The 19,794-nt window shown below is 38.9% G+C and overlaps 1 protein-coding gene across 1 annotated transcript in view; it reads right to left on the bottom strand.

Annotated features, from left to right (window-relative positions):
• Positions 1 to 19,794, bottom strand: part of tlcd3a (TLC domain containing 3A) — a 43,078-nt gene that overhangs the window by 11,325 nt on the left and 11,959 nt on the right. Inside the window, exons 2-4 of the mRNA XM_084940856.1 lie at positions 17,529 to 17,615; positions 12,691 to 12,910; positions 3,655 to 3,750 (exon numbers count right to left, since the gene is read on the bottom strand). Coding sequence (XP_084796982.1) covers positions 3,655 to 3,750; positions 12,691 to 12,910; positions 17,529 to 17,615 — 403 coding nt within the window. The remainder of the gene's footprint in view (positions 1 to 3,654; positions 3,751 to 12,690; positions 12,911 to 17,528; positions 17,616 to 19,794) is intronic.

Genomic DNA, 19,794 nt, shown 5'->3' with positions numbered 1-19,794 from the left:
GATACTTGGGTTTTTGCTGCTGCAGTGCTCTGCAGATCACCTGTGCAGGAACAGCTCGGAGAAAAGATGAATGGCTTTGTTTTGGTTAAGAGAGCTAAGGCTGTTTTGCTTAAGTTCATATCATACTGTATATACACCGTACATTTATGTGTGTCTGTAAGTGTATAAAAAATACAGTGATGAATAAATATTTATCTGAAAAACAACGCTAATTCATGGACAGCTGGATGCTGTTTAAATTCGGATGCAAATCTCATTCACTCAGATTTTATTTACAATACAACATAGAAAACATTTGAAATATTTCAGCTGGGAAAACGTACCACTTGTGGATTTTATAGCGGATTGTGTTCATGGTCAATGATTTCTGAGCCCATGTAGTGATTTCCATGACAGAATCATGTTTGCATTTAATGCATTTCTGCCTGAAAGCCTGAAGATCACAGGTACCCAATGCTGACTTGTGACTTTGTCTGTTGCACACAGAGATTTCTTCAGAATAACAGCGATCTGAAAATGTTGGGGAACCTTTCCTGTGTATGTTTGAGGTTGTTATGCACACTGAATTAGGGATCTAATGTCATCTAATATTTTCTATTCTGTTTTTAAGCCACTTGTTTTGCTGATTTTTTGAAATATTTGATTGCTCCATGTTATATTATTATTTAATAAATATATAATATTTTCCATAATATATTATGGACACTTATTTTGCTTTATTTTGTTTTCATTTGATGAGTTTTTACATTATTAAAACATGTTTTGTCACATTGTATTTCATTTTAAAGAACCATAACAAAAAAATTTCTCAAATTTGGGATAAATAAAGTACCGTATTTTCCATACTATAAGGCACACTTAAAATCCTTTAATTTTCTCAAAAATCGACAGTGTGCACCTTATGTATGAATTCTGGTTGTGCTTACAGACCTCGAACCGATTTTATGTGGTACACGGCGCTCAAAAATCTATCAGAAAATGTTTTTGTACGACTTTGGTTAGCTACGAAGCTGCACCTCTTGATGGTGTCGGAGCATTACGGCTACCGTAGTCAGGAGCCTCACGGAGAAATCTGGGTCCAAAACTCCGTCCTCTTCAGGTCCCAAAGTCAAAGGAACACTGCAGCATCACTGAGAGTTAAAAACTGTCTAAATTCTTTCATCTGTAATAAAATTATCAGTTTTGCTGCTTTACCAGGTGTAACAATTAGTTTAACATCCAGGCATCCATGAAAACAGAATTTATTAAATTTAACAGAGTTAGAAGTTAGCAGGAAGTTAGCTCGCTAGTTTCCACCTAGACATGATATAGCATGTTCTGACTGAGAGATTTCTGAAAAAATTAAAATGTACAGCTCTGCTACCACTTAAATGAAGACAGAAAACTAAACAGCAGTGACTTTTGTAGGGTTACTGAAGTTGTACTAGCTGGTATATAATGATGTGCTACGTGATCGCTAGCAACACAGCTATGTTAGCATAACATAAACAGTGAAGCTGGAGGATGAACGCTAACGTTTTTCCACTTGATAAAAGTTAACAGGGGGTTTCTGATGGTTAGGGACAAATGCTATCACATGGCAGGATGCTGTAAACAGACCAAACTTCAGTCAGGAGAACAACTGAGATAATCCATTCACAATACGAGGTTAGTCATTAATATACTGCAACAACATGGGAATAGAGCAGGTGCGAGAGAATTCACCATTAATGAATCAATGTTACGGAAGTGGAGGAAGCAAGAAGAATGAGTTGAGTAAAAAAAAAAAAAAAAAAGGTTTCTCCACATGATTGCGCTTTGCAAAAGTACACAAGTACAAATCACTCACTCAAGAGTGGCATGTTACAACTGTGTGCCTTCTGGTCATTATTTCTTTTGATTATTAACCTTACTCATTCGGTTATGAGTGGCCAGCGGGGACAGACTGGCTGTCTCCTCCATCACCACTGACCTTTGTCTTCAATCGCAGCTAATTATTAGTTAAACCATGTTTTCATTTGTTTTTATTCAAGCCTGAATACGATGGCCCACTGTCTGTGTTTGAATTCTTCCACTTTTCTCCTCCTTATACTTATTAAATATGCATATTTTTGTTCAGCACTGTTGACTGTGTTTGGTACAATGATTAAAACATTCTGGGAAGATGTCAGAGTGACCCGTGAAAGATTCTCTTCAAACAAATTCCACTACACACAAAAGTCTTTCTGCGTGGTTATATTCAGAAGAAAAACAATTATAATAATATCGAAGACGAATCACAATTAAAAAAAACTGCAATAAAAAATAAAATAAAATATAACCTCCACTTGCTGAGGGAAATTTATGTTCCACAAGTGGTTGCTGGCTGTTGCGAGGTCAAATTAGACTCTCACGGTGACCCGTAGTAAGCATGATATGTATAGCCATAACTTGCCTACAAACACTTGTGAACTAACCACCGAGCTATAGGGCAAGTTGAAAAAGTTCAATGCAAACTGGAAACAGATTGCTGGCCTTCAAAATAAACACATTTCAAAAGGTGCGGGCACTTAGGAGGTTGGCAAGTGTTTGCAGACAAGTTAGCATACTTCATGCAAACTATGACCAAAGTGTCTGGTGATTACGAGCATCGAGAGGGTCCCTGACTGGTCTTTAGACCTGTGTGAACCAGACAATAGAAGACAAACAACAAACCTTGCTTTTGGTCTACTTCTCTAAATTACTGTGAACAATGGAGTTCATTCATGTTTTTTTATATTTTTGTAACTGGTGAGTTTTGTGTGTGAATTTTAACATTACTTCAGACTGCACAGCAAATTCAAAGCGTTCTTCTTTTTGTTGTCAGAGGATGGATTTTCCCATTGAAGAGTTTGGGGTTTTTGTCAAGGGGAGTTTAGTGCCAAATAATCACACGTCTCCAAAGATATTAATGTTAGTCTATATGTTAGCAACCAGTTTTAAAGGTTTATACTAACCAGTAAACTGGTGTTTGTTTTACCACTTGATAGTTGTCAAATTATTGCCATATGTCAAAGAAGGAGGGCATAAAGTCTTTAACTGTATTTTTACCTACACAGACATAATCTGTGGCCTGTGCCTTATGCAAAAGCAACCAAGGAAGACAAAAAAAAAAAAAAAGTTCTTCGTATTTAATTTCATAACAGAAAAGTTTATTTTTCACTGTTCTCTTTTTTACTCAGAATTTCTGTTATTAATATAAATAATATAGTACTTTATTTCTTACAATATGAGCCCAATCAGCTGTGCTTGTGGGTTTCTTAAATTTCTACAGCAATATTTCTTTATAACATAGAAAAACTGAGATGTGTATGAAATATACATCCCAGGGTGTCTTTTATTAAAAAAAAAGAAAAAAGAAAAAAAAAAGTAATAGCTTCACTGGTCTGGCTCACTTTATTTAAAACTGTGCTGTGTTTGGCCCCTGGATTAATGCACTCCTTGCAGCAATGCAAAGCTGGGCAGGCCCGAGCCTATTTGCAGCTGCTAACCTGCTCAGAAGTAGAAGTTTGGCAAATAATTTTACAACTTTGTTTGCTCCACTACTACACAGCAAAAGATCTGCATCTCTATGATATCTACAGACATACGCATTTACCACGAAAAGGACTTCAGAGTTTGTTTCAGGTGAATGCTCATGTGCATGTGCCATCTCACCTGAATAAGTATCTTCCCCAGGGACACGAAGGGCGTGCTGAGCTCTGTTAGAAACAAGCAGCCGATGAAGAAATCCCCCTGGTCCTTTCTGAAGAACTGAGGAGCAGACAGAGCACACACAGACTGAGCAAACAAGCGCAAGCATGGAAAACACACACATACACACACACACCTTCTCGAACAGTCTCAGCGGAAAAATACTTGAAAAGACAAGGAAAATATCAGACTTTAATCATGTGTTTACACTGACTCATACAGCTGGACTGGAGCTGCTTTTAGCCACCCTCATGTTCCTCTTAATTACCATAAAATATTTGTTTATAAGTAATAATTTTTCCTCTGTTATTTTACTAAAAATAGTCTTAGCACTGCTTCTGTATCTTTCTATAATATTTTTATACATTTTTATTTTATATTCTCTTTATTTAGTGTTTTTAGTATTTTTCAGTCCGTTAAGGAAGGACGCTAGATCAGCGTGGATCTGTTATAGCAGGAAGGCTCTGACCAGATTTAAACAATCTTTCTTTAGTTATCGCTCAGCAGCAGCTCTTTAAAGGCTTGGTGCACCTGAGACAGACCTAAATCCCCAAATGGCTCACTGTAATCACCCTAGCCTTCAAGTGCTGCTGTTAGATAAACAGCCAAAAGCTCCAGGAAGACAAAACTGACTGGATTCATTATTTCTTCACCTAATTCCTCATAGTTCATGGTGCAAAAGCACTTTGTGATTTGGGCTGTTGTGTGTAAAGTGCTAAAAGTCAGCATGTGCCAAAAATGAGTTTGAATTTAAACCCAGGTTTATCATAGGTGCCTGAAATTCTGTAGCTACTGGAAAGCTGCATAATTACAACATAATAATATAATGACAATCCTGAACTCCTTCCATAGTATTAAATGGGAGGATGCTTTAACATAGCAAGGTTTTACAATGTGTATGTTTTTTGTGGGTGTAGGTAAGGTTGAGAGGTTTTAGGTTGTGTATGTATTTGATTATATCACTTGACATTTATCTTATATCTTGGATATATACTTCTGTTTTATAGCCTATTTAACCCTGTGTGTACCTGTCCAGGAAGTGCAGAAGTACATAAGCTAAAAGCTAAATCAGGTGAATGTTTCTGTGCATGATCCCTGAAAAACAATAATAAAACTAAAACTAGACTGTAGTGTGACGGAGTGACGGTGCAGGTGCAGCAACAGGTCTAATGGGAAGACCCTGGTTCAATTCAGTTGAATTTATATAGCACTAAATCACAACAAGTCACCTTATACTGTACAGTACAGATCCTACAATAACAGATATTGGGTTTGGTTGTTAATAATAACAGCTTGTCCCACTATGAGGTGCAGCATGTGCTTTAAGTGTTTCCTAAACAATTAGACCCATTAGTGAGAGAAGGTAAAACCACACTTTTTTTTAATTATTTATCAAGTAATATTATATAACAAACTACATGTCCAAGGCAAGCAAAGACTACCACAGTAGTGTGGTTTGAGATGGTGGTGCGTTAGTACTTTCTAGAGAGGTAGCTGAAGAATATCCAGAACAGTCATGCAGTTTTATTTTTTATTTTTTACACCTGCAGAACAATGCTGGCTGGCACGGTAGTCATCAGTTTACTTTCCCCCTTCCTCATTTAGGGCTTTCATTAACAAAGAGAGTGCAGCCAGTCCGGCAAGTGACTTTGAACCGGTTAAAATGTCTAAGGTTAAAATTCAAAGCTTACATACTAAAGAGGCTAAAGGAAAACCCTTTTAACTGATAATATTATCGCACCCTCCTCCATTTTTTTAGTACAATCCCACAACCCCAGCGGTTCATATGTTACTCTACCACAATTTCAAGATGGCCAAAAAGGGAGGGGAGGAAGTAATGTTCTGTACATAACAAATGAACAAAGCTTTCAAATACTGACCACCAGCACAGTCCCGTGTGGTTGGGGCTGCCACCCTAGAGTAGATGGAGTCAGTTTAGATGGATAAAGAGACTCCAGACAAAAGACAAGCACTCTCTGGTAGCCCAGCTTTCTGTGTGCCGTTAATAAATAAAGCATGAGCAGCTCCAGACGTGGCTTTGCCATCTGGCCACAAAACAATGACAGAGACCACAGAGGGGAACCTTACACCACACCTACCAAACTACCTGGCTACCTCATCCCACCCCAGCGGCTGTGGACATAAGTGTGTTAACTTTATGCAACATGTCACTTTCAACATTACTGTGCCTGTATTTCCCCCTCAAACACCAGGCCTGTAATGCTAAAAAAACACCTTTTTTTGCATCAAGTGCTATATCCTTTTGATATGTAGATTCTTATAGGTTACACAGTATTACTCAAACTAGTCACAAATGAGGAACTGTATTCAACCAGAAATAAGACAAAAAGCCCTCCAACAGGTGGTCTGGCACCCATAGTCCTGATTTCAAAATTACACCATCAGTTCAGGGCAAAGTCCTTCTAGAACAAAATCTTTCCATGTGTCAACCATCTCAGTAAAACCTCCAGGCCCTCATCCGGGCAGCATTATTTAAAATAACTTTATTATTAATACCAAGAGAGACAAAATTTGCATGTATAGAATCACCAGTCAAATCTGATCCATTGACTTCGATTCTAGCGTTACAAAGACAGTGAGATAGTGAGACTTTCTTTGTGAAAGTTCTCAGACATGCCTGGAACAATCTTCCTGCCAAGGATGAGAAACTCTTATTTACTGCACTTTGTATGGAGTTAACTGGTAGATAACATTTTGAAAACGTCATCTTGCTAAATCCACTGCCTCTAGTTTTCACACAGCTACTGGCTATAAAGGATATAATTGTGCTTGCTACAATTTCATACAACATACAAGCGCCTGAGTGTGTGAATGCACTTGAAACAAGAGAAGCTGTATGACCACACCTGCAACACAATGCACCATCATCAGCATCAACCTACGTGCTTAAATGTAGGGCTACAGTATAATGATGGCAAACTACGACAGTCTAGAAGTGCTTCTTGGTACTCACATCCTTATTCCGAAATGTAATAGAGACATTTAATAACTGCCAAACAGTTGTCCTGATCTCAGTACATAAATCAGGGATGGACTGGATTCAAAACCAAAATTGCATCTGAACGTAGGCTTCCTATACTGTTAATTTTGATGAGAACGTCTAAGAAACTGAGTCCAGCTGTTTCAGAAGTAGGAGGTAAACCTTTACGTTACAGCGAGTTAGCTTGTCTGTAACCTGATAAGTTTCCTGGTTCTACAAATGTTTACAGGAAGTGCAGTACAATAGAATAGAATAGAATAATCATTTCATTGTCCCACAAGGGGAAATTTGGGTGTAACAGCAGCAAGAAAGACACAAATACAAACAAACAGTACACAAGACACAGAACAGAAACGTACACAATTTTTACATATTTACATCAAGGACAATGGTTACCAAAAACAGAGTACTGTACCATTATTAAATTAAATTAAATTAAATACAAATAAGAGGCAAACTCTGGTTATAGTGTGAATAAGAAGAGAAAGAGTTTAGTTTCCAGTAACAACAAACAGAATTTTCTGGTTGACTAGCATGACTAGCATGTAGCTGCAAAGCATTGAAGATTTTTTTTATTCTATCCATTTTCATCTCCACTATTTTAGAGTTCAAATAGTTTGACACAAATTTCTTTGTCTCCATGACTCCCGAGTACCATCGTGCTGCTTGACAATAGTGTTCTCATCTGGAGGACGGCACAAAGCAGGCTGCTTGTAGAAGTGGTACCTGAGACCTTATCACTCACTAGATTCTGGGCAGAACTTTATGGGAGAGCTCTGTAACAACCAAACATGTACCAAGCACTAAGGTTCACAACAGGCTTTCCATAATAAATTTGACACACTTTACACTACTCGTGAAGCTCACAGCAAATATCCAGAGAAGAAGAGGAACTACCACCACCATCTGTCTGCCTGTTGATAAAGAAACTAGACAGGAAGGGCCAGGGCTAGCTGGTTAGAGGTGGTTGTCCCTTCGGAACAGAAGCAAGGAAACTGCTCATTAGTAAATAAAATGCAGATGGCATCATTATGTTAAACAGATGAAAAAACTACTAATTGTGAAATACACTCAGGAAAACCTTAATATACCTCCATGGCCACCCTAGTAAAGTCTGTACACACCGATATTATCACACTGCCATTTTTGCTGATGCAATAGCTTTCATGCATGACATGTCATAACCTGTCAAAACAAGAACAGCACAAGCTAACAATGCCAGGCCAGTAACCATAACGCACAAAAACTAGACACTTAAACAGGTACACCTAAATGAAATGCTGTTCTTCCTCCTGCACTCAACAGCCTGCTGAGAAAACTCTACCAGCTCACGTATTACATGTGCAGGCCCAACTAGTGTGGTGCTGATGAGTGAGGGAACTGGAGAAACAAAAAGGGAGGTGAGGAGAGTTTAGAGAAGCGGGAGGATGACTGCAGCTGGAGCTGAATAATGTAAGGTAATGTGATCTCATGTAGCCACTGTAAACAAAGGCTTAGGTTTCCACTGCACCTGGCCTGCTAACCTGGGATACTACTTGGAAAAGAGAGTGGCTATGTTACATGTTCTGTAAACTCTGGAGTTTGGAGAAAGAGCCTGTGCAACATAATTCAAATGTTTATACAGAAAAAGAAAAAGAAAACAAAAAAACAATCCTTGACATTTACTCCAGCAAAATTCATATTTTTGTTTATTAAATGGTCAGAAATAACAAGAAATAATTTTTAAACTTCAAGTGACAGAGTGGGGTCGAATCTCATTCTATCATTTCATTATATTTTGTAGTAGTCAGGCTATCTTGTCATTTTTAAAGTGGTCTTAAAGAATAGTTCTTTTCTTTGGACATTGGCTGCTTTTTTCCACTCAGTCCTTATAAAAGACCGAGTAACAGAGCAATGCGTTTATTTTTTATTTTGTTTATCACACCATTGAACACTGACATCCAAATCATTTGATCACAAAAAAGGCACCTAATTCAAGGACTGAATCAGTGATATGTCCACACATAACAGTCAACTAAGCAAAGAACTAATTAGTTTCATAGTTTGAAAAATGCAATTAAACAGTTTCACAGATATAAAAAGCATTTTTAAAGCATCAAGGTGATTCCCAAAGAGCTAAAAAGAAGAAGTGTCAGGCGGGAAAAACTGCAGCCATGACAACAGGTCTTGTGGAGTGATGGATCTAAATGTGAAATTTTTGGTTCAAATTGTTGGAGGACGTCAGGAGAGACGTTACAGCCATCTGTAAAACAGGAGGTTCTATCATGGTTTGTGGCTGCATTTGAGCCGGTGGTGTTGAGGATTTTCTCAAAATGGACGGATTTATGAAAAAGGAAAAGTACTGGCAAAATATGATGCACCATGCAGCACTACCTGGAAATTACAAAACAGTGGCAGCTGCTTCATTTCTCAGTCTGACAACACACTGCAAATGGAGTAAAAGCAAATAGACAAACACGCAGTGGAACACTACCCATCATGGATTGGTTCCCCCAGAGCCCAGACCTCAAAATTACTGCAGCAGTGTGGGATCATGTTGACAGACAATGGAGAAAAAGGCAGAAACATCCAAACAATCCTTCAGGAAGCCAGGACGTATTCCCGAAGACTACTTGTATAGTGATCACAAATTTTCCTGCCGTGGGCTCAATAACGTCTTATCTTATCTCATATTATCTTATCTTATCTTTTGACCAATTCAGGCTGTTGAAAAGTGGACTCAAGTTTAAAAGTTCAGAAGTTTGCCAGTCACAACTGCATTGAAAGCCTCTGGTCAGCTGCCAGCTTCCTCCAATAACCCATAATTCACTATATATTCAGTTTATATATTTCTTACAGGCCTCGGGTATTTTTAATGGCACAGAGATTTTTTGCCTGGCTGCCATTGTTCTCCTTACACTCATATTTCAACAGAAAATAGACCAGTCGTTCTTATTCCACGTCCCCACTTTGAAACGCTCACAATTCAAGGATGCAAAGGACAAATAATACATTGCTTGCATTTGTTTAAAGAAAGTAATCAATAATCACTAGCTGGGTGTTCTTTCTTTCCCAGCTACATATTCCCACTGGAAAAGCACTTGTTCTAACTTGAAACTGGTCTGCATCCTCTGAATGGATCAAAGAGTTTATTCAAGTAGTAGAGTTTAGGAAAGAATGCTCATGAATACAGAGTTGATTTAGTTTTGTATTTCTTACTTATTTATGCTTTTTATTGTGTTTTAAGGTGAAGGATGTCAGTGGGGCAGTTTGAGCTCTTGTTGGCAGAGGTGAGAACACATGTGAGTAGGGAGAGAACTCATTTCATAGAGTCGATCGACCCGGAGCAGCATCTAGCTGTGTGTCTGAGGTAAAACAGCATTATTCTACCATTTCCATCTCATTGTATAGTCACTACTGGTGCAGGTTTTGAGCTACAGCGGACTTGTTCCCAAATGCAGTCTGATTGGTCAGATGTGTATTAGAAAAATGTCACAAAAATGTATTAAGATTAGGGGAGTCTCAAAAATTACTTTTAAAGTGAGAATCTTTTTCACAGATTTTACATGTCCGGTGTGCAAAGGTCTTTAGTTTTAGTTTTTGTTGTGGTGACATGGGTGGTAGTTATCCAACTGTAAGATCTAAGAAGTTGCACACAGTATAATATAGCAATACAAATTAGTTTATGGGTGCAGCCGGCTAACAATATTTGCTTGTGTTAACTTATAACTTGGCACTCCACCCTTTCACCAGACTATATCGCACCCAGACTTTGTAGATTTGGGTTTACATCCTATTCACTCACAACAGTCACCACTATACTTAACTTTAACTTCAACATTACCAACTTCAATATTAGCAACATCTTTTACTCCCCAAAAGGCATCTAGGAACAGCATCAGTAACTCTTTACAATTATTTCCATTTTGTTGTGTCACATAAAAAGCTGTTCAGCACTGACTCAGTACGGCCTGTGAAAGGACTCTTAATTAGTTTAAGCCACCTATTTGTAACAGAACTGACACCATCATTGTTTCTGTGGTTTCCTTGGTCCTTCTAAAGAGGAAGTAAAGCACTCTGCATCACAGCTTTACTGATAATGATGCTTTCAGACACCACTATGGGGAATTCAAAAAGACACAGATGTTTGGTTAAGTATGAAAATGTTGTGTTGAAAATTTGTTTATACGTCTGCTTGACTCCATAAGCAACAAACAGCCTTAAAAGTATGTGCAGCAGTTCTGAGCTAGTGTTTACTGTACATTAACAAAGCGGTGAGATAACAGATGTTACATGGAGGTGGATTAGCATGATGACGCACGTCTTTGATATAACTGCAAACCACTTTCCAAAGCAATTTTTTTTAATTATAAAGTGCATTTTTCCTCTTAATTCCAAGCAGAAGTCCATTTATTGTCCATTTATTTCAACCGAGGTTTGAAAAAAAAGGACATGCAGAATGAAATCTATTTTTTGCCACCACTTAAGTAATCATTAGGAGATAATGCAGCTTAAGGCAAGGATTGATTTGAAACCACTGCACAACATTAGAGTACTCAGTAATAAAGTATTACTGGCAGTGAACACTTATTAAAGAAGACTGAAAGAGAATACTAACCCCCTTTAAGATGAATCTAGTGCTACACTGAAATAAACTAATGCCTGACTGAAAGTACAACACATTTAACATCATTAAATTCACAGAAACATAACATGAGTTCTGTGATTTATTAATAATTTAGAGCTGGATTCCTCAAATCACTGAATATGGCCCATTTCCCTACATCAATAAGGAATTTAATTTTCTATTATGGAAAATAACAGGAAAAGAATAAAGCCATTATATGTTAAATGCCATTTTTCCTTTAAAAAGTCCACCCACAGGCAACGTATCTCTGACCACTCATTTTTTGCACGTTTTAATTGTACTTGTTTAATTCCTCTGAGACTTTACTACTGAACAATGTCCTCGCTCTTACTTTGAAAGGTCAGTCTGCTAAACGGTGAGTTCCAGCCTTTCATGCCCTTCTCGTGTTTCCCTCCCAGGTGGTTTGTGCTTCAGTTTGCAATTGAGGTGCAAACTGGCACACATTTCAGGTGGATCAGGATGTTGTGTCAAACATTCATTATTAGTGCACCAGCACAGAAGTTAATGAGTGAAATTTGAACTTACTATATTAGCACACAGCAGAGGCCCTGACTCAGGGTGAAGAAGACACCAGTGCAGATGCCCAGCACTTAAAGAACTATCAGTGTAATTTATGGAAAAGCTAATAGTTTTATGGCTTCAGCTGGACCAGGGATGTCAAAAGTCCACTGCACAATGCTACTGACCCGGTTATGCTAGCCACTGTCACTGTCTGAAAAGGAACACCTTCACAATCACAGCACCAATGTGGAGGTTTTTCTGAGTAGTGTGCTCTGGAAAAGTCGCAAGCTCGTGCAGCACACCTCAAGCGCCAAATATAAATGCCCACGGTGTCACTAACCAATGCGGTGACTTAACATGGTGATGAGGAAGCTAAAGAGGCTCTTGTAAAAAAAAAAAAAAAAAAAAAGAACACACACCCATTCTGACAGATACATGGCCTATCAAACGTTCAATCTGAACCAGAGGCAGTGACACTCTTTGTTGATAGAGGCAAGCTACATACAAATGGGGCTTTCTGCAAAACACAAAAACTACAGACCCCATGCTAGGTTCAGATGCTGTGATATGCTATCAAATGATTCTACAAGCAAAAGAAGTGATAACAGATGATACTGAGGGGCTATTTCTCACAGATATGAATCCAGGTGTGTCTTATAAGTTTGGCTTCTCTTTGAGGTACCATTGTGTTGGAAAAGAGCTAATTATATATATTCCTAAGCTAATTGTATATTCCTTAAATTATCACATATACAAATATAGCAGTCTATCACTAATAGTACTTGCATGTATTAGTTATCTTAATTATTTATCTGTGGTACTAAATGCCATCTCAGCCCCTCCCTAATTTTTCCCCATCAGCCCTCCTCACCAGTGTGACAGGCAGCAGGATGGTGAGCAGAGCGATGTGATGCAGGACCAGCAGGAACTCCTTACGGACAAAGGAGTTTATGGTCCTCAGTGAATGCTGCTTGTAGTCCTCATGCCCTTTGATGTGGAAGCGGTAGTAGTGACTGAGGTACATGGCAAAGATGTCGTACGTCATGTAGGGGACGCCGTACCAGATGACAAAGTAGGTGGCCAGCCAGTGCCTGAGGAAGACAAAATAAAATTGTTATCAGTGTCTACAACTAACAGCAGAATCACCCACAGGAATGCCTCTATCGAAAATGGATGACCATGATGTTCAAATAATTGAATACTCATTAAGAAGTTGAGCCTGCTATCACAATGCAGGTAAAAAATATAACCCCAGACCTTTCATGAGATGCAACTCGTTTTGACCAATTGCCTATTTTACATGGTGATATGATCCCTGAAAGTTTACACAGAGTGAGCTTTTTGACATTTTCTCCAGTGAATGATCTGAAAACAGATTAAACATCCAGGGTATCAGTGTCTGTCTCCATTTCTCTACAACATAGACACAAAACTGAGGAAGTTTTGCCACTGAAACTATAATTTTATATGACACAGGCTAGTGAAATTAAAAAAAAGTGCTAAACAAGTACATTAATTTTACTTTTGTTTGTAACGGGTATTAAACTGATATGGCTAGATTTTAAAGTTTAAAGCTTAAGTGTGTTTTTCAGACCTGAAAATGTTATATGACTGCGCAGTTTGCTTAAGAAGCTATAGAAACTGAGGTATATTTAAAAAAAAAAAAAAAAGTCAAATACAGACTCGTGCCCTTGCACTCTGAGAGTCTGTAATGTGGAAAATGTTCAGAATATAAAAGTAAAACTTTGCTTGGCTTTATAAAATTCAACAAAAAAAACTTGCCTGATCCTGAGAGTCAGGTGGAAGGCTTTAAATGTTTTTTTTATGGAATGACCCATGTATGTTTGATTTATTTAAATAAAAATCATGAAAAAAATCTTTACCAGAACTATAAAACCATATTAATCATTTACCAGTCCGACATTCACAGGTCACTTTGTTAGGAGCACCCATTTAGCTGCTCATTTACACAAATATCATGGCCACAGTTCAGCACATTTATGGCTCTTTTCCACTCACACCAATTCAACTCGACTCTATCCGATATTTAAGTGATGACATATGAACCCTGTTTCCGGGACCAAACTACTCTGTGTTTATTAAGGCTGTTGTGTTTTTAACATGTTTTAATGCTTTGTATCTTGTCCTATTTAATCTCAACAAGCCCCTAAAAAGGGCAGTGATCACTGTCGGCCTCTCTTGGTTTTTATTATCACTGTTCATTTTAAAGCTCAGGTTTTAAAACCTTACAATGTAAGTACAGCCCAGCCCATGCAGCAGTATATTAATGACTAACCTCGTATTGTGGATGGATTATCTCAGTTGTTCTCCTGACTGAAGTTTGGTCCGTTTACAGCATCCTGCCATGCGATTGCTTTTGTCACTAACCTTCGGGAACCCTCGCATTAACTTTTATCAAGTGGAATAAAGTCAGAGTTCATCCTCAAGTGTGTTTATACTGCATTATGCTAACCATAGCTATGTAGCTAGCCACCACGTAGCAACCCTACAAATGTCACTGCTGTTTAGTTTCCTGTCTTCGTTTATGTTGGAAGTGATAGCAGAGCTGTACATTTAAATTTTTTCAGAAATCCCTAAGTCAGAACGTAGTATATTATGTTTGGGTGGAAACTAGCAAGCTAACTTCCTGCTAACTTCTAACTCCATTAAATTTCATAAATCCTGTTTTCATGTATGCCTGGATGTTAAACTTAATTAAGCGGTTGAGCAGCCACACTGATCATTTTATTAAAGATGAAAGAATTTAGACCGTTTTTAACTTTCAGTGATACCACAGTGTTCGTTTGACTTTGGGACCTGAAGTGGAGTTTGGACCCGGAAACGGCTAATGACGTCAGACTTAAAGACCGGATTCGACTCAGCTCAGTTTCAGTAATTACAATTGATTGCCACCTCAATGTGGGTGGGGTTGTTATAGTAATGCGGTGTTAACTCAGGGAGCTTGGAATCCCAGTCAAGTAGGTACCAAAAAGAAGTGCCCAGTAACAGATACTACTACCTAAAGGAAAATCCTAGTAAGGCCGAGTAGGTGCCAGTGAAAAAGAGGCATTAGGAATTTGGTTAAGGGGAGCTGCTGAGATCCAAATGGAGTAGGAACGAAAGGTGATTTAACTGACTTTGTGGTGTGGTGTAGTTGTTGGTGCAACGGTGCGGGGGATATTTACTTGGAAGACTTTGGGCCCCTTAGTACCAATTGTGCACTGTTTTAACACCACAGCCCAGCTGAGTATTGCTGCTGTTATTTGCATCCATTTACAACCACAGCACACTAATTTTCCAGCAAAATCCAGGAAATCCAGCTGCTTCCAGCAAAATCAGATGCTGTGTCACAAAGCTCAAATGATCTCAAACTGGTGTCTTGAACATGCCATTGATTTCATTGTAATCAAATGGCCTCCACAGTTTCCAGATCTGAATCCAATGGAGCACTTTTAGGATGTGGTGGAATGGGAGAGTCACATCCTGGAAGTGCAGCTGACAAATCTGCAGCAACTGTGTGATGTTATCATTTCAATATGGACCAACATCTTTGAGGAACGTTTCTGCTCTATTAGGTACACCTTGCTAATGCTGGGTTTTACCTTTACAGTGGGCAGTGAATATAGAACAGAAGGAGGCCTAGGCACTATCACAGCATTTAGTCCTAGAAAAAACACGTCAACAACAAGACATTTACTTTCAGTAGATTTAAATAAAAACCTGCACTTTTTTTAACCACCCTCTGTCCCGTGCAAAGCATCGGAAAGCTTTAAGACAAGCTTGTGTAAGTACAGTAAAATCAACAGCTTGGATAGCTCCAGTAGCCTAATGAGCACTGATTACTGTGATGGTTAATTATGTGGACAGAAAGGAGTGAAGCTGCAGGGTAAAGCTGAGCTACTGACCCCTGACCTCTCACTGGCTTCTCTAGCTTTTAAGGTCAGTGGATGGAGATTAAGAACAGTAAGGCACAACAAACAGCTTAGGGAGGAAAGAAGGCTACATGAGCTGATTCTGTAATGTAATGTATACATAGCTCAGTGCATTCCTAATTTTGTTTGTCTCTCAAATATAAAGTATAGAAAATATTGTTAAATGAGGGAAAAAGCACAACCAATTAGATAAACAGTGTTACCAGATCATATTAACCACTTTATTTGGAGCTAATGTTAGAGTCTGGCCAATCAGGTGAGTTTGAGCTACTTTAGTGGTTCTATTGTGCAGTTTATACAGTGAACACCGCCATTTCTGCAACTTAACCACTAAAGGCTAAAAGAAGGGACAGGTTGCGATGGAGAATTAGAGTATTTGTGGGTCTAACTCTGGAGCATAAACCCCCGGGTTGAGCGCACGTCACAGGACAGCAGAACTGAGCAGTGTTGTGGAGGAATTAAGCTCTGTGGGTGATTTGGAGTGGGGGGGCGCAAGAGATTAGCAGTCTGAAACTGGGACTGCCAGGGTCTGGTCGCTGACTCAGTGAAGGATTAATAGGCTGGCATTAACCTAGCGTCACACTTTCCTCAGCTGCACAGAGTGGCCAGTGCTAACGCTAACAGTAACTCATTGCCAGCTGGCTGATGTGGAGGCAGCATGATAGCAGCTGGTTCAATAAGAGAAACGGGCAGACTGCTGCCCAAGGAAAGATACTGACCTATCAATCACAAAGGAAGTTAGTCTGAAAATCTTTAACGTTACATGACTGCTTGCATCATATTCAGCAGCAGGGGGAGTGTTTCATGCTATAATCGCAATGTAGGTACCAGATCTTCTGATTTATAACCAATTCCCAATAAAGTAAAACCATTTAAATATGTGCTGATGAGGCTCTGGTGCAACAACCCCTCCGACATCACAGATTAGCGCATTTAGTCTTCAGACGCTTTGCTGAATGAGCAGAGCCGTTAAAGGTAAGAGCTATCACTCAGATGGGATGCAACAAAAAGTCCTCTCAACATTTCTGCTTAACCTCCAGGACAGCAATGCTGCTTCTATTTCCTGGATGACAAGCATGCAGTTTCCCAGTTACACTAAAACACCCAAATAATGTACTTTATATCTGTGACGTAAAAACAGGAAGAAGAAATCTCAGCAGCTAAGGTTATGTTAATGATAGGATGTTGTAATGCTAGCAGGCAAGTGAGCAGGCAGCCACAGATTAACCAAAAACAGTTGTTAAAAAAAACAAAACTTAAAAGCAACTACTTTAAGTTAAGTGAGCCAAAAAGAAAAATACTAGAACAATCAAGGATTGAAAGGAGAAGGAACAGTAACAGTAACCGCGGGAGAAGAGGAGACAAACAGGTCTCTGAATAAAGCGAGGAGGAGCGTGTCGATCAATTTATTTTAATTGTGGATTATGCAAGTTCACACTTTAGACTGTTTATGTGTGTGAGGAACGTGAAGAATTAACAGCACGAATGTTATGTCAAAGACCTCAGCGAACTGTGTTAGGGCCGAGTGATTATTCGCATTTTCACCTCACAAGCACGCCGAGATTGTGCAGCTTCTAAGACAGATTAAGCAACTTTGTTCACTGTTAGCAGGCTGTGACTAACATTTATGTTTGAGTCAGTGAATCAAAATTGAGGCCCGAGTCTTTGGAATAACAGATCCCACCAAAGGGAGGCCCAGGAAGCATAGCTGCTGTGTTCATGTGTTACCAGTGATAACCAATGTTTCACTAAAGGGGTTATTTACATGAAGTCTCACCTGTCATTAATGACGTTGCCGCAGCACGATGACACGACAACGGCTCCTGCTGTGGTTGCCATGGCAGCATGGATAGAGGACACCAGCCTGCAAAAAGGGAGAACATCGTCACTTATGCACTGGATGGCTTTAACATGTAATAGAAACTTCAGTGAAGCTGATAAAAGTAATATATGTTCAGATATTTATTGTCCCGATTGTGTCTTTAGAAATCTGTCCAATCTCAATATGGCCAGCACCCCAGAAGGAAAACAAAACTTCTTTGAAGTATCTTAATGTTGTTCTGCTGGCCCTGTTAGTCCAAAACTTTAATTCCTTGGTTTATGATCAACATAGCCATCAGTTCAGCTGCACTTTGTTTTTAGCACTAATAGGCAATTGTTAACCTGCCAATATATTAACACACAGCTAAGCCCAGGGGTTTTTGTGAGTCACCAGGGGCCTTTGGGGGTGATGAAGCACAAGTGAGGTCTGCATATAGTTTATGCATGACTACATTATGGGGGTTATGCATTATCCTGTTGGTGCTAGCCAAAATATTTTTATTACACTTTTGGTGAGGTTTCATCCCTTGCCCAGAAGGAGGACCACCAGAACAATTGTGTACACACAGGAAGCTTGTCGGCCATGGCTTTCTAGCTGACGGTTAGTTGCTGGCGGACCTTCCAGGCTCCAGTTTCCTGTGTAACCCTGTAACCCCAACTTGCTGTGAACTGCTTACTTAGTGGACCCTCCTTGACCCCAGAAATACACCAGGCCTGCATCAAAGCCAGAGATCATCACACCCACTCAAGCCAAGCCAATGCTTGCAACTTCACACGGCGGTGTTTCAGAAGGGCATTCATGACACTTAAATTGGCGCTGTGTTTGTCTTTAACAAAAGCCAAGTCAAGCTGCAGAGCAGGCAAGGAAGTCAGGAAGTCAGACACAGCCATAGTTTTTCAAACAAAACCCTTGTACAGACACAATGCCAAAGATACTGCCTGATATGTCTAATAACAGAGTTTCATAACAGCAGATATGGTGATAGTTCTGATCTTAAACAGCCAATCAACAGGTGACAGTTTCACATGTGTGGCAGCAGACATATCTATATGTTATCATAGCAAAGATACATGAAAGTATGCTTATGGAATTTCTTCACCAACTATTGGATAAGGTGTATTACTATAGCAACTGTTCAGTCCTGTTGGCTACAGAGCTTGATTGCGTCAGCCGTCTGGATTGAGCCACTAATGAAGCTACAAAGCAGCAGTGTCATTAAGTAAAACCTACATGGATAAAAAGTTTCAAAAACTTATTCTGGGGAAATTTCAGCATACTTGTGAAATGGTTTTGAGATTTAATTGGTTACCAGTGAAAATGAAGTTATGTCTCTCCCGGGGCTCAACACTAATTACCTAAAGAACTGCCCAGAGGTGCTGCCAAGATGACTGCCTAGTGCCAAGACTTGTTTCTATAAGCACTTTGCTTAGAAGATTACACCAATGTAATACAAAAGTTAATATTTGTGTTACTACACTCCCTATTATTATCATCATCTAGTTTTAAAGTTTGATCTTTGCTACAATTATGAATAAACTCAAAATAAAAAGGCAGGTGTTGGCTTAGTTTTTTGTGATGCCATGTGGGAAATTATTGGGTCAAATAAAATTCACTCAGATCTGAGCTGGTAAAACTGCATGCTACAAGAAAATTTAACAAATTACTTAAATCCAAGTCAAATTATGCGTGTTTTCAATGTGATTAATAGCTCTAGGACAGGGCAAAGCCCAACAAATACAGGTCAGTTTTACACAAGTGCTGCTTCAGGTGAGCCGCTTAAGATCAGTGTACCGTGATGGGATTAGCAGTACTTGGCTTCAACTTTCCTCATCTATAAACAGACCTGTGACATAGGAGAACTTGGTACATCTTTATTTGAAGTGTCACTTGGAGTGGAGTGGAGAAAGGCATGCACAACATTCACCGGCCTCGCACCTATGCAACAAGTAACTCCTACACTGAGATCTAACTTGTGTTTTATAATTATTTGCTTACGTTTATAGCAACTTCATTACAACATTATTTTTAATAAATAGTGGCTGTGATGTTGTGACCTTGATGAGTGAACAATCACAGAGAAATTGATTTTTTTCTCTTGGTTCAACAGATTTATTTTGTCCAATTTAAACAGAAAGCTGGATTATTTCACCAATTAAATTTTTGTGTGTGGGTTGGTTTGTTTTTTTTTCAAACTATGAATGACTTTTGCTCAGAGAAGCTC

Source organism: Perissodus microlepis, chromosome 10, assembly GCF_051167445.1.
Source record: "Perissodus microlepis isolate ML-2025 ecotype Zambia chromosome 10, ASM5116744v1, whole genome shotgun sequence".
Lineage (NCBI taxonomy): Eukaryota > Metazoa > Chordata > Actinopteri > Cichliformes > Cichlidae > Perissodus > Perissodus microlepis.
The sequence above is the reverse complement of the archived record's forward strand: the minus strand, read 5'-3'. Positions and strand labels throughout refer to the sequence as shown.